Source organism: Diadema antillarum, unplaced genomic scaffold, assembly GCF_040938485.1.
Source record: "Diadema antillarum isolate AM-2024a unplaced genomic scaffold, OU_Dant_1.0 seq00001706_RagTag, whole genome shotgun sequence".
In the NCBI taxonomy this organism is placed as follows: Eukaryota; Metazoa; Echinodermata; class Echinoidea; order Diadematoida; family Diadematidae; genus Diadema; species Diadema antillarum.
In genome coordinates this window covers 106,126-118,223 of record NW_027272396.1, presented here as the reverse complement: position 1 = coordinate 118,223, position 12,098 = coordinate 106,126, and the positions used below count along the sequence as shown (strand labels likewise).

The window sequence follows — 12,098 nt, the reverse complement described above, 5'->3', positions numbered from 1 at the left end:
GGGGTTTGTTTTTTTTTTTGATATCTTGGCCATTTCAAAACCAATTCTCATCAAATAAAGTTTGAATGAGTTCCTCTTAGAATTGTATGCTGTTTAACATGTCATAAGGTGGTTTCTAAGTATCTCGCAAAACAAGGTTAAAAGCTGAATCCTCACGTTGACCAGTACTGTACCATCCCTTTAATGTCATTGTATCAAAGGGAAAGAAGAACTGTGCAAAAATCTAGAAGACTACATGTATGTTCATGCTCTCTTGTCTCAGATGAATTTTTATGAGAAATTGTCTTGTTTATAAATATGTATTCTCCATTCTTGATCTATACTTTACAAGATTTAGATTCTAAAACCATCCAGATACATATTTGATTGACTGTTGCTTCACTGCTATTTTGGGGAGAAGTATGTTGAAATACATGTAGAATTACTCAAATAAGCTGACAACTGGTTTTTTTTTATCTTTTAAAACCTTTTAGTACACATATGAGCCAACAGACTTTACATTTTAAAGACAATTAAGACCTTTTTTTTTAATCTGAAGTACACATGAAACACACTGCTGAGCTTGTCCATGTCACAAAATTTTTGCTTTTGAGCTGTTCAATAGTTGTTGCCCAGGCTATGACAGCTCATATTTCTTTTTATTTTTTTATTTTTTTTTATTTATTTATTTTTTTTTTTTTTTGGGGGGGGGAACTCACCAGTTGCAATTTATGACAAGCTACAGTGTATGTGCCCATTTCTTTTTCATTAGTACATAATGGAATTTTGTTGTGGATACATTTGTTTGCGATGTTGTTATCTTGCTATTGCTATGCTATTCATGGTGCCAGCTGCATTCTTTGTAGTTGTAGGATGCATAAGACTCACATGTGAATTTCTAATTCTCACCACTGATTTGCTGTCTGATCACTTGCTATCCACAGGGTTGAGAAATATCGCCCCACAGTGCTCACTGATGTCGTGGGCAATGAGGAAACGGTTTCAAGACTGGACGTCTTTGCGAGAGAAGGAAATGTTCCCAATGTGATCATTGCGGTGAGTACAGTGCATTACAGTCAGGCATCTGTATAGCTACCCAGTTCAGAATTAGATCTCAATTAAAAGGAGGACACAAAGAAATGCATGCACACACACACACACACACACACACACACAAAGAAAGGTGCCGTGTCATTTTGAAATTTTGTTCGGATGTACCAGAGCTACCAAGTCTCACACATTCTGCGTGAGACTCAAGCATTTAGGGGCCATCTCACGATCTCACACATGGCACCCATTTTTCTCCCTCATCGAGCGAAGTCTGCAACTTGGGCCTATGATGATGAGTATAGCTCAAAAGATTAAAGTGATAGTTACAAATGAAGGTAAATTCACTTTTGTCTTTCAAAATAAGTAAAAAATAGTCACTTAAGTATGCACCTGATCGCACCGTGAAGAGCTAAAAACTGAAAAAGCTCCCTACCGTGGGAGGACACGGGGGAAAAACCCCTCCCACACCCTCGCTCGCGCGCACATTTGCATGTCGAGATGCCAAGTCATGAAAATCTCACTCATAAAATTGTTTTGAACTTGGCATCCCTGGATGTACTCATTCAGGAATAGGAGTTGTGCTGACTTGAATAAGAACACAGACGTGAGATCCCTCATTTGGAGTTCCCTGGCCGTAGCAAGTCGTGCCAAGGCACATTATTTTTACAGCTTCACTTTTGAAGAGAACTTTCAAAGCCAGTGGTCCAATGACTGTTTGCATAGAAGTATTTGATTGGTAATGTAAAACTAATCAAATTCGACAATAAGTAATTAAATAATCCCATGTGGCAAGCTGATGAATGAACAATGCCCTTTTGAAAGATGTGATTACCTTTTTACAGAACAGTCTGTTTATTTTGTTTTATCACGAATCAATATTTCGGCCAAATAACAAAATGTAGAGTAAAGCTTTGTAGCTTGATTGACAGTTTTGACTGGAGAGATAATTTTTTTATTTTATTTTAGAGGGGGGAAGTTGATAACATTGTCAAAAGCAAATGCAATAGTAAACATGTAGGATTAAAGAATGAGCATTTTCCATCTGTGCCTCCATATTTATGAATTCTGAAATGTGAAAATTAACCTCACATCCTCTCTATTAAGCTTATTTAGTATCACTTGTCTTGTATTGATGACATGCTTTTGTGGAGAAATGCAAGTGTGTACAAAATTTGTGGTAAGCCCCTTGATATAAATTTCATGGCTATGGAACCCTGCCGATGGAAAGCATTGATAGAATAGAGAGAAAAACAACAATAACTGATAATATTTTTGAAATTGCTGCATAACCAGACAGCAATTATGAATTTGGGCCATTAATATGCTTCAGTTTGTATTCTGTTGAGAAAGTATGAATGTTTATAGGCATTGTTAGGATACTATTTGTTGTTTTCACGATGTTTTTCTAGGGTCCCCCGGGGACAGGAAAGACGACCAGCATCCTGTGCCTTGCAAGAACAATGTTGGGACCAGCGTTCAAGGAAGCTGTGCTGGAGATGAATGCTTCCAATGAAAGGTTTGTGTCATCATCATGAATCACTCGTATCTCACAAATCACCCAAATTAGTTATCACAATGCATGACATCCAACCTTGAGAGAGGTTGAGAGTTTCCATATTGATGGTTAAGTCGTAGAAAAAGTGTCACTTTCTCATATGGACTGCAGGAAGTTGGCAGCAATTATTAATTTTTTTGATTGTTATTTCAGGGGCTCAGATATTGGGGTGGAGGACAGATTTTAGACATAAACTGTTGTTGAGAAAACTTTACTCTGCTACTTGTTGTAGCTCAAGAGTGGTGATTATATTCACAAGCTATTTCACTAGGAAAGAGAAAGAGAAAATGATGATTAATATGTAATGATAATTATACACAAGTCTGTACACACAACATTTTTGTTTTTGTCTCCACATCTTTATTTTCCTCCATTTCCTATCTCTCCTATCTTTTATCATTGTCTTCCCCCTCTGACATTTTCCTATTTGATTTTCACTGTTTTCATCCTCTGTAAATACATGTTACTGACTGTAATGCAGAGCATGGGGTTCCAAATATTTATAGGACCTATCCAGTTGTCTAGGTGTCACTTTCTCGTAGACTCACTGTTACACTGATTATATGACGTGATTGATTTGAATGTGTGATCCATGGAAAGCTGCAACAGATTGTAATATATTTGAATATTCATGATGCCTGTCTCCCTGTTTTTCTTTTTCTTTTTACTTCTTGGTGTCTTTTCTGATTGCTGTTTTATGTATTCTGTGTTGTACACGATGAAACTGCAAACGATGTGTGCTGTTACTAAATGTTGCATGCATTTAATCTCTGTGCACAGGGGCATCGACGTCGTGCGGAACAAGATCAAGATGTTTGCCCAGAAGAAAGTGACGCTGCCCAAAGGGAGACACAAGATCATAATTCTGGATGAAGCTGACAGGTGGGTGTTTCTTTCTTTTCCTCTGGGTGCATGGTGGTAGTGGTTCCATGACATTTGCTCCTGGGACAATTGCTCCCATGAAATACCTGCATGCGAAGCCAAATATAAATTCTACCCAGAGACATAATCCTAACTCTAATCCTATTCCTCACATCAAACTAAACTTAAAACCCTGTCACAACCCTAACCTTAAAAGCTTGGAGACAATATGATCGTACATCACTGTGGTTAAACATTCACTTTAGCTGTAGAATGTGCACACATTATTCACTGCTCATGAAATATGCATACACAAGCAATGGGAAGCTGTTTTGTATGAATGAAATACATTATAAGGTACATATTTACTGTTTCCTTTGACAACAAAGCCAGCACTATTTCAGGAAGAGGTCTTGTTTTGCATACTTTAAAATGACATTTATTAATTGACTTAACTTACTAGTAAGGTATTGCATAGACCTTTCAACCACTCTATTTTAGTCTTATCATCACACTTAAAGGGAATGGCTAGTAACCGATCAGTGGGAATCAGTGGGAATGCTGAGGGATGATTGTTCCAATCCTTGTGGGATTCATTTAAGAGTACATTATATATCTACTGTTGTGTGAAAATTATATGCTTCAGAATGGTCTCATATTCAAGTAATGTGCAGATTAATGCCCTGTCACTGACCAAGCACGCTAACCTGGAAACATTAAACTGCACATTACTTGAATATGAGACCATTCTGAAGCACATAATTTTCACACAACAATAGATATATAATGTACTCTTAAATGAATCCCACAAGGATTGGAACAATCATCCCTCAGCATTCCCACTGATTCCCACTGATCAGTTGCTAGCCATCCCCTTTATTACCCAGTAAATGAAGAAGTGTGATCTGGTATTATGCTCTTTTTTGTAGAACATCTGTTCAAACAAAGTGAAGTACGCAACATGTATTGAAATTTCTAATCTGCAAAATTTATTCTATATTTTCCTGTTTTTTGAGCTTGGTATGTAAGTAGTATATTACTGCAGTATGACTCAAATTATACAAATCATGGTTAATGTTTGCAGTCATCTCTTTTATTCTTTGTTAACTAGAGTGATAGTCTTGATAAAATCTATTTTGTCACTAGAATATGCTATACAAGCAGTTTTGACAGTATTGAAGAATTTTTGACTGAGTGTGTGGTTGTTTTGTTGTCAAAGTATACATAGAAAGGAAATGTGGCAATGAAATATTGAAAATGAAATTTTAGAGTACACTGTATGTTCATTTTCCAGCATGACAGGTGCAGCCCAACAGGCGATGCGTCGGACGATGGAGATCTACTCGAAGACGACTCGCTTCGCCCTTGCCTGCAACGCCTCGGACAAGATCATCGAGCCCATCCAGTCGCGCTGCGCCGTGCTGCGGTACTCGCGGCTGACCGACGCCCAGATCCTAAAGCGGCTCCTGGAGATCTGCGAGGCGGAGGGCGTGGATAAGACGGAGGAGGGGCTGGAGGCGATCATCTACACGGCCCAGGGGGATATGAGACAGGTGGGAACATTATCGCCGTAGTAACGAATGAGTTCTCACTGCCAGGGATGTGAGAGTTCAGTTTTATCTGATTTCAGTTTTTAGCTCACCTGAGCCAAAGGCTCAAGTGAGCTATTGCGATCGCCCTTCGTCCGGCGTCCGTCGTGCGTCGTCCGTCGTGCGTCGTGCGTAAACTTTTTACATTTTCATCTTCTTCTTGAAAACCCCAAGACCGATTTTCATCAAACTTGGCAGGTAGCATCCCTAGGGGGTTAGAAACTCAATTTGTAAAAATGGGCACCATGCCCCACCCAGGGGGCCCCCAGGGGGGCCCAAACCCCCCAAAATTAAGGAATCTGTAAAAATCTTCTTCTCTAGAACCAGAAGTGATAGAGCTACGTTAATACTATGAGATAGTACATTGATGACTATAGTTTCAAGTTTGTTCATGGCAGAATCAGGGGTGCCCCCCCTTGGGACCCAGGGGAGGGGGGTGGGGAGGGGTTCTAATGGGGCCTAAATTGTACATTTTCATCTTCTTCTTGAGAACCCCATGACCCATTTTCACCAAACTTGGCAGGTAGCATCCCTAGGGAATTAGGAACTCCAGTTATTAAAATGGGCACCATGCCCCACCCAGGGGGCCCCCAGGGGGCCCAAACGCCCCAAAATTAAGGAATCTGTAAAAATCTTCTTCTCTAGAACCAGAAGTGATAGAGCTAAGTTAATACTATGAGTTTGTACATTGATGACTGTAGTTTCAAGTTTGTTCATGGCAGAATCAGGGGTGCCCCCCTTGGGACCCAGGGGAGGGGGGTGAGGTTGGGTCCTAATGGGGCCTAAATTGTACATTTTTATCTTCTTCTTGAGAACCCCACGACCCATTTTCACCAAACTTGGCAGGTATAGCATCCCTAAGGGGTTAGGATCTCAATTTGTTAAAATGGGTGCCATGCCCCACCCAGGGGACCCCCAGGGGAGCCCAAACCCCCAAAATGAAGGAATCTTTAAAAATCTTCTCTAGAATCAGAAGTTATAGAGCTAAGATAATACTATGAGTGAGTACATAAATGATTGTAGTTTCAAGTTTGTTTATAGAAGATCCAGGGGTGCCCCTCTTGGGGGCAGGGGGGGGGGGGGGGGGGGGGGGGGGAGTTGGTTGGGAAGGTCCAAATAGGGGCCTGAATTGTACATTTTCATCTTCTTCCTGAAAACCTCATGATGTATTTTCGTCAAACTTGGCAGGTAGCATCCCTAGGGGGGTCAGGATCTCAATTTATAAAAATGGGCACCATGCCCCACCCAGAGGGCCCCAGGGGGCCCTAATATCCCCAAATTAAGGAATCTTAAAAAATTTGGGCCCTTATTGTACATTTTCATCTTCTACTTGAGAATGCCTGGTCAAATTTTGGTAGAGCTGTGAATAATTTAGATTAGTGACTGCGTGAAAGGTGAACTTGCGATACTCAGGTGAGCGCTAGACCCGCGGGTCTCTTGTTTTCTGTTCTGCCCATAACCTACTTTTCAGCCTTTTGTCAATTGAAATACATTGAAATGTTCACAGTTTAAAGCACTTCAGGCTTGTTTTGTCATAAGTTTCAGATTTTTAAAGATTTTTTTCTGCAAGTACTCTCATACCCCTGTCACTGCTCACTTGAGCTACATAATTGGCGTAAAACCTTTCGTATATGGAGTGCTTGTGTATTTTGTATATTCCCAAATTTTGATCTTCGGTGGGAGGGGGAATATATAAAGGCTTCATTTTCCAGCAGAAAAAGAGAAAAAAACTAATTGTGTTGGCGTTTACATAAAAAGCGTTCTTTTCCCTCTCTCTCTCTGCCCATCATCACCACTGTATGCCAAGCTATGTTTCAGTTTCACTGACCACACAAATTGATATACAGGTAATGGGGATAGCAGATCTGTAATGGGCAGTGCTGCATTGCACATTACCTAGCATGATAATTTTGATCGTGCTAGCTGCCCACAGACTTCTTGCATCAGTTTGAGACTACTAGACTGAGTAAATATATCATTTGGTTTTTCTTTTTACTGGAATATCTTTCACACGAACTGTGCACTTGTGACATAGGCATCCACACCTTTGAATTATGATTTATGTGGACCACACTTCCATCATGTGCTATCCACAAATCACAAAATACTTGACTGCCATGATACCATGTTTGGATCGGAGTAAAAACTCAGACCCCATTGTACAATCTTTTCTATTTTTGAATTGATTCATGCCTATTTTTCAGTCAGAAAGGTTGGGAGGTCTGGGTATAGACTTAGATAGTGGTTGGTGAAGACTGGTCCCATGTACACTCAGGCAGGTGTCTATGCAGACATGCATTATAGCCAAATCAGCTTGTCCTCAAAGGGTTAATGGGACACTGTGTGATAGGAAGGGGGGGGGGGGGAGGTGGGTAGGGGGCAGCTCCATCTTTTATACACCAGTAGCAACTTGTGATTGAGCAGTTTCGATTCCTGTGTTAGGAAGCCCCTGTAATATATTTTCTGCATGTAAACAGAACACAGAAGCATTCCTTAACGGGAAGGATACACACATTCGCCACCCCATGATTGATCAGAATCACCACTTTGATTGCTTCCTGTATCTGGACAGGCCATCAACAACCTGCAGTCCACACACGCTGGGTTTGGTTCCATAACGAGCGAGAACGTGTTCAAGGTGAGTTGTGGAGCTATAGTGATTGCAGCTCAAATGTAGCTTGTTCAAAATGTGGTTTATGATGATCTTTGAAGGTGGAGGTTTGCATATGGTGGTGTCGATAATGAAGATTGGGTTTACGGTTCACCATGTAGTAGTCCTGAAAAGGACTGTTGGAAGAGGAGATAGTAAATAAGTGAAGAGAGAGAAGTGAGATAGAGATAGAGTGAGCGTAGAGGTATTCTTTCTTTAAAATGTGTGAGTCCTGAAAAGGACTGTGAAGCAGAAGAGAGCAAGGAGCGCGAAGAGAGAAGGCTCAACGTTCCGGACAGCTTGACTGTCCGTCCTCAGGAGTGACTCACTCTTGGCTGATGTCCTCACTCCTGAGGACGGACAGTCAAGCTATCAGGAACGTCGAGCCTTCTCTCTTCACTCTCCTTGCTCTCTTCTGGTTCACTGTCCTTTTTCAGGACTCACACATTTTTAAGAAAGAATACCTCTAAGCTCGCTCAATCTCTTATCTCGCCTCTCCTTTCTCACTTCTCCCTCTTCAGTTATCTACTATCTCCTCTTCCAACAGTCCTTTTCAGGACTACTACATGGTGAACTGTAAACCCAATCTTCATGGTTTATGATGTTGATGTGACCTTTGTCAACTTATTGCCCCATGAAAAGATAGAGACCACCAGAGATTGCTGATGATTAAGACTGGATTAAGTCAGCGCTCCAATGTTTTCCCATCACTAGATCAGAGCCATATTGACCTTTCAATCCTCAGAGCCTTTTTGTTCAGCTGTTTTACCTGTATTTTGCAGAGATTTTTCAATGAGCTTTTCATGTTACTGCCTTTTGTCTTTGTTAACTCTTAAATTTTCTTAGCCTTTGTCTTTAATAAATCGATCTCTTAAAACTTTTTGGTAACTCTTTCATTTTCTAGAACCTTTTTATGGTAACTCTTCAATTTGCATAGTTGTTCTATTATGTCTTCCATTCTCATAGGATTTTTTTTTTCTGTTAGCCCATTACTCATCTTGCAATGAAATTCAGGACTACCAGATTAATGTTGTAGAGACCAATGATAAGCAGTGCACGGTGCCATAGTTTGTTTTAGCTTTAACATAATTTGTCTTTATAAACCTGCAGAAATAGTTCTATTTGTGTCATAGTCACACCTGGTGGTGTGTTCTCAAGATATTAGGATTCATGTCAGTCACCCAAAACATAAAATTTACATAATATGTGTCATTTCATATGATAGACATAAAATGAAGAGATATCCATTGCTAAATATCTCCCTATAACACCTCTCATTCCCCTTTCCTTTTCTTCTATGCCAAGGTGTGTGATGAGCCCCACCCCCAGCTGATCAAAGCCATGCTGGATCACTGCATCCAGGGCGACATAGACCAGGCCTACGAGGTCATGCAACACATGTGGCACATGGGCTACTCGGCCGATGACATCATCACCAACGTCTTCCGCTCGTGCAAGACGCACCAGATGGCAGAGTACCTCAAACTGGAGTTCATCAAGGTCAGAATCAGTAGCCATAATTTTATCTTCCCTTGCCATAAAAATAGTCGTGTGATTTTTACCGTTGAAGAGGTTCTTGCAGAGAAAATTTAGTGCATTTTTATGCCTCCGCCAACAAAGTGGCCGGAGGCATTATGTTTTCGGGTCAACGTACGTACGGACGTCCGTCCCGTTTTGTTTTTGTCAATATCTCAGGAACCATGTGGTGGTTTTACATCAAACTTGGTATGAGGGTATATCCTGGGGGGATAATACTTTGTTTGGATTTTAGGGTCACGGGGTCAAAGGTCAAAGGTTACAAGATATTTTGTGAAAAAAGGTTGAAATTTCATGTTTTTCTCCATATCTCGCAAATGGTTCAAGGTATCTTCATGGAACTTAGTATATATGCTTGTACCGATGGGCAGTGATTATCTAGGGAAGTTGGGGGTCAAAGGTCAGGGGTCAAAGGTCAAGGTCAACTCCTCAAAATGTCACTACTTTTCTTATATTTATGCAATGCCTGAAAGATTTTTGTTTAACTTGATGTATGCATGTATTACCCAATATATATTCTGTGGGAAGTTTCTTGCCAAAAGGTCAAAGATCAAAAGGTCAAAGGTCAAGTGAAAGTGCTAAATTGCACTTTTTCCTCCATGTCTCGAAAGTAACTCAAGGTATCATCATGAAACTTACATATTTATGCATGTTCTACCTAACAGTGATTCTCTTTGGAACTGTGAGGTCAAAGGTCAAAGGCCAGGTTTAGATAATACTATTTTACCATTTGATACTGAAATTATACTCTTTCTCAATACCTTGAAAATTACTCAATGCATAAACTTATAAAAGGGTCAAAAGTCAAGTAAAAATCATCAGTTCCCCAAATACCTACACTCTGACGTTTTAATCATTCATCCAATTGAACCTAGTTCTAGGAAAGTGAACATTCGGCACATTTGTGGCAAACCTGTCATTTTAATATTTTGCCAATTGTGTGAAACTGTCATCACACATCGTCAAGACATTGTGCTATAAACCTATTAGGAGAACCATGCATTATGGTGGAGGCATACCAGTCGCCGTAGCGACATTTCTAGTTTCATTTGTAATCTATCCAGTTTGATCATTTTTATATCATCATAAATGGTAGCGTGTCATAAATTCCTCTGCAAGTTTGTGTAAACATAAACTGTGCATAAGTATCTTCCGGAGGGACCAAGGCAAGTATGTAATTTCCACCAATGATGTTATGTCCATTCTGTTTATGATTAAGTAGATTTTTTAACAGTGCAAAGTTGAGTCACATGACTAACCCTGTGACACCTTTAGTAAATCATGCCAAGTCAAACTGGTCATTTTGTAGCTTGCAAAATGTGCCATGTGGTTTTTGCCCTTTCAGTCTAAAAATGCAAGCAGCACTTACAGCAGTTTAAGATCAAGGTTCAAACCAAGGGACCCAGACTAGTGTGAATAGGAGTTTTATGATGGTTAGCACCACTGCTAGGGGGACAGACTCTTTTGAGGTTTGATTTATAGAGACAAAATATGAAAGTGGCTGCCATAGAAATTGTTCAAATGACAGTGAAGCAAAGATATGATACCCAAATCACTTCAACTTGTGTGAAATGATATAAGGATGTAGTGACTCATGGAATTCAGTTATGTGATTACTGTTTGTTTTGATTTGTCACACAGGAAATAGGGCTGACACACATGAGGATTGCAGAGGGAGTAAACTCGTTGCTGCAACTCTCCGGCCTGTTGGCGAGGCTGTGCCAAAAGTCGACCATGCCCCCGGAGGAAGCTTGAAAATAAGCCAAGGCTGCCAAGTTCTGTTCCCCCGTGTTGGACGTTGTGTGCCCCGATGCAGTTATGAGCTATCAGTACATGAAATGTTGGCTTCTTGACCACTGAATGGTGTGGCCCAAGGCTGCGGTCAGCTAGATTCCAACTGAAAAAGAGTTAGCATCATCACAAAGTGTATCTAGCAGGCATTCCTCACTGTGGACTCTGGACTGTCATGTAAATACCTCTGTGTACATTACTGGTCAATGACTGTGCTACAAACATTTGTATTTACAATACTCTGTAGAGAATGACCACTGTGATATTTTCTGCGATACAAAACATTTAGTCAAAAGGCAGTCAATAAGTAGTAGGTCCAGCCATACTTACCAGGGATGGTACAGTACTGGTGGAGATGAGAATTGGGCTTTGAACTTTTTGCGAGATACCAAGAAAACACTTATGAATAGTACGGAGCATACCATTTTAAGAGGAATTCAAAGTTTACTTGATGAAAATCGGGTTTGGAATGACTGAAACATCCAAAAACAAAGCGATCGTCATAAAGTGTGGGTCCCACACTTACTACAATCACTCTGTTTTGGATATCTCAGCCATTTCAAAACCAATTTTCATCAAATAAACGTTGAATTCCTCATGGAATTACATGCTCTTCCACATTTCATAAGAGGTTTCTCATTATATCACCGAAAAATGTTAGAAACCTGAAACTAGGTCTCAACTAAAACTGTAGAATCCCTTTGAGGGAGAATGATTCCCAAATATATGTGACCCTGCACCACAAAACCAACAAAAAGTCGCCAAACATGGATTTGTAGTTAAGGGAAGATTTTGAATGAGCAGACTCTAAGCTTTAAAATGATGTATAACTCAACTCAAATGGACTCTCCTAACCTATCTAAATATTGGAAAGAAAGCACAGTCTGGAAAAGTGTGAACTGAGAAAAGAGGCTCTGAAGTACAAGGTCTATTCAAGCGCTAATCTTTTACCAAGCCATGCTGCCTGTGCGATGAATAGCACAAAAAACAGGATGTAAACCACATGAGCAACAACAACGAATGGATTATTAGATTGAGCTGAAATTAGGCACACTATATCAACACGTTCTGTACATGATTATTGTGA

The 12,098-nt window shown here is 40.2% G+C and overlaps 1 protein-coding gene across 1 annotated transcript; it reads left to right on the top strand.

Annotated features, from left to right (window-relative positions):
• The first annotated feature begins 931 nt into the window (after window positions 1-931).
• Window positions 932-11,439, top strand: LOC139711820 (replication factor C subunit 2-like). The gene is made up of 7 exons (XM_071623670.1): window positions 932-1,035; window positions 2,439-2,545; window positions 3,365-3,466; window positions 4,740-4,998; window positions 7,607-7,672; window positions 8,990-9,184; window positions 10,862-11,439. Exons 2-7 carry the CDS (start codon window positions 2,490-2,492, stop codon window positions 10,973-10,975), a joined length of 792 nt encoding a protein of 263 aa, XP_071479771.1. The 5' UTR covers window positions 932-1,035; window positions 2,439-2,489; the 3' UTR covers window positions 10,976-11,439.
• The last annotated feature ends 659 nt before the right edge of the window (window positions 11,440-12,098 follow it).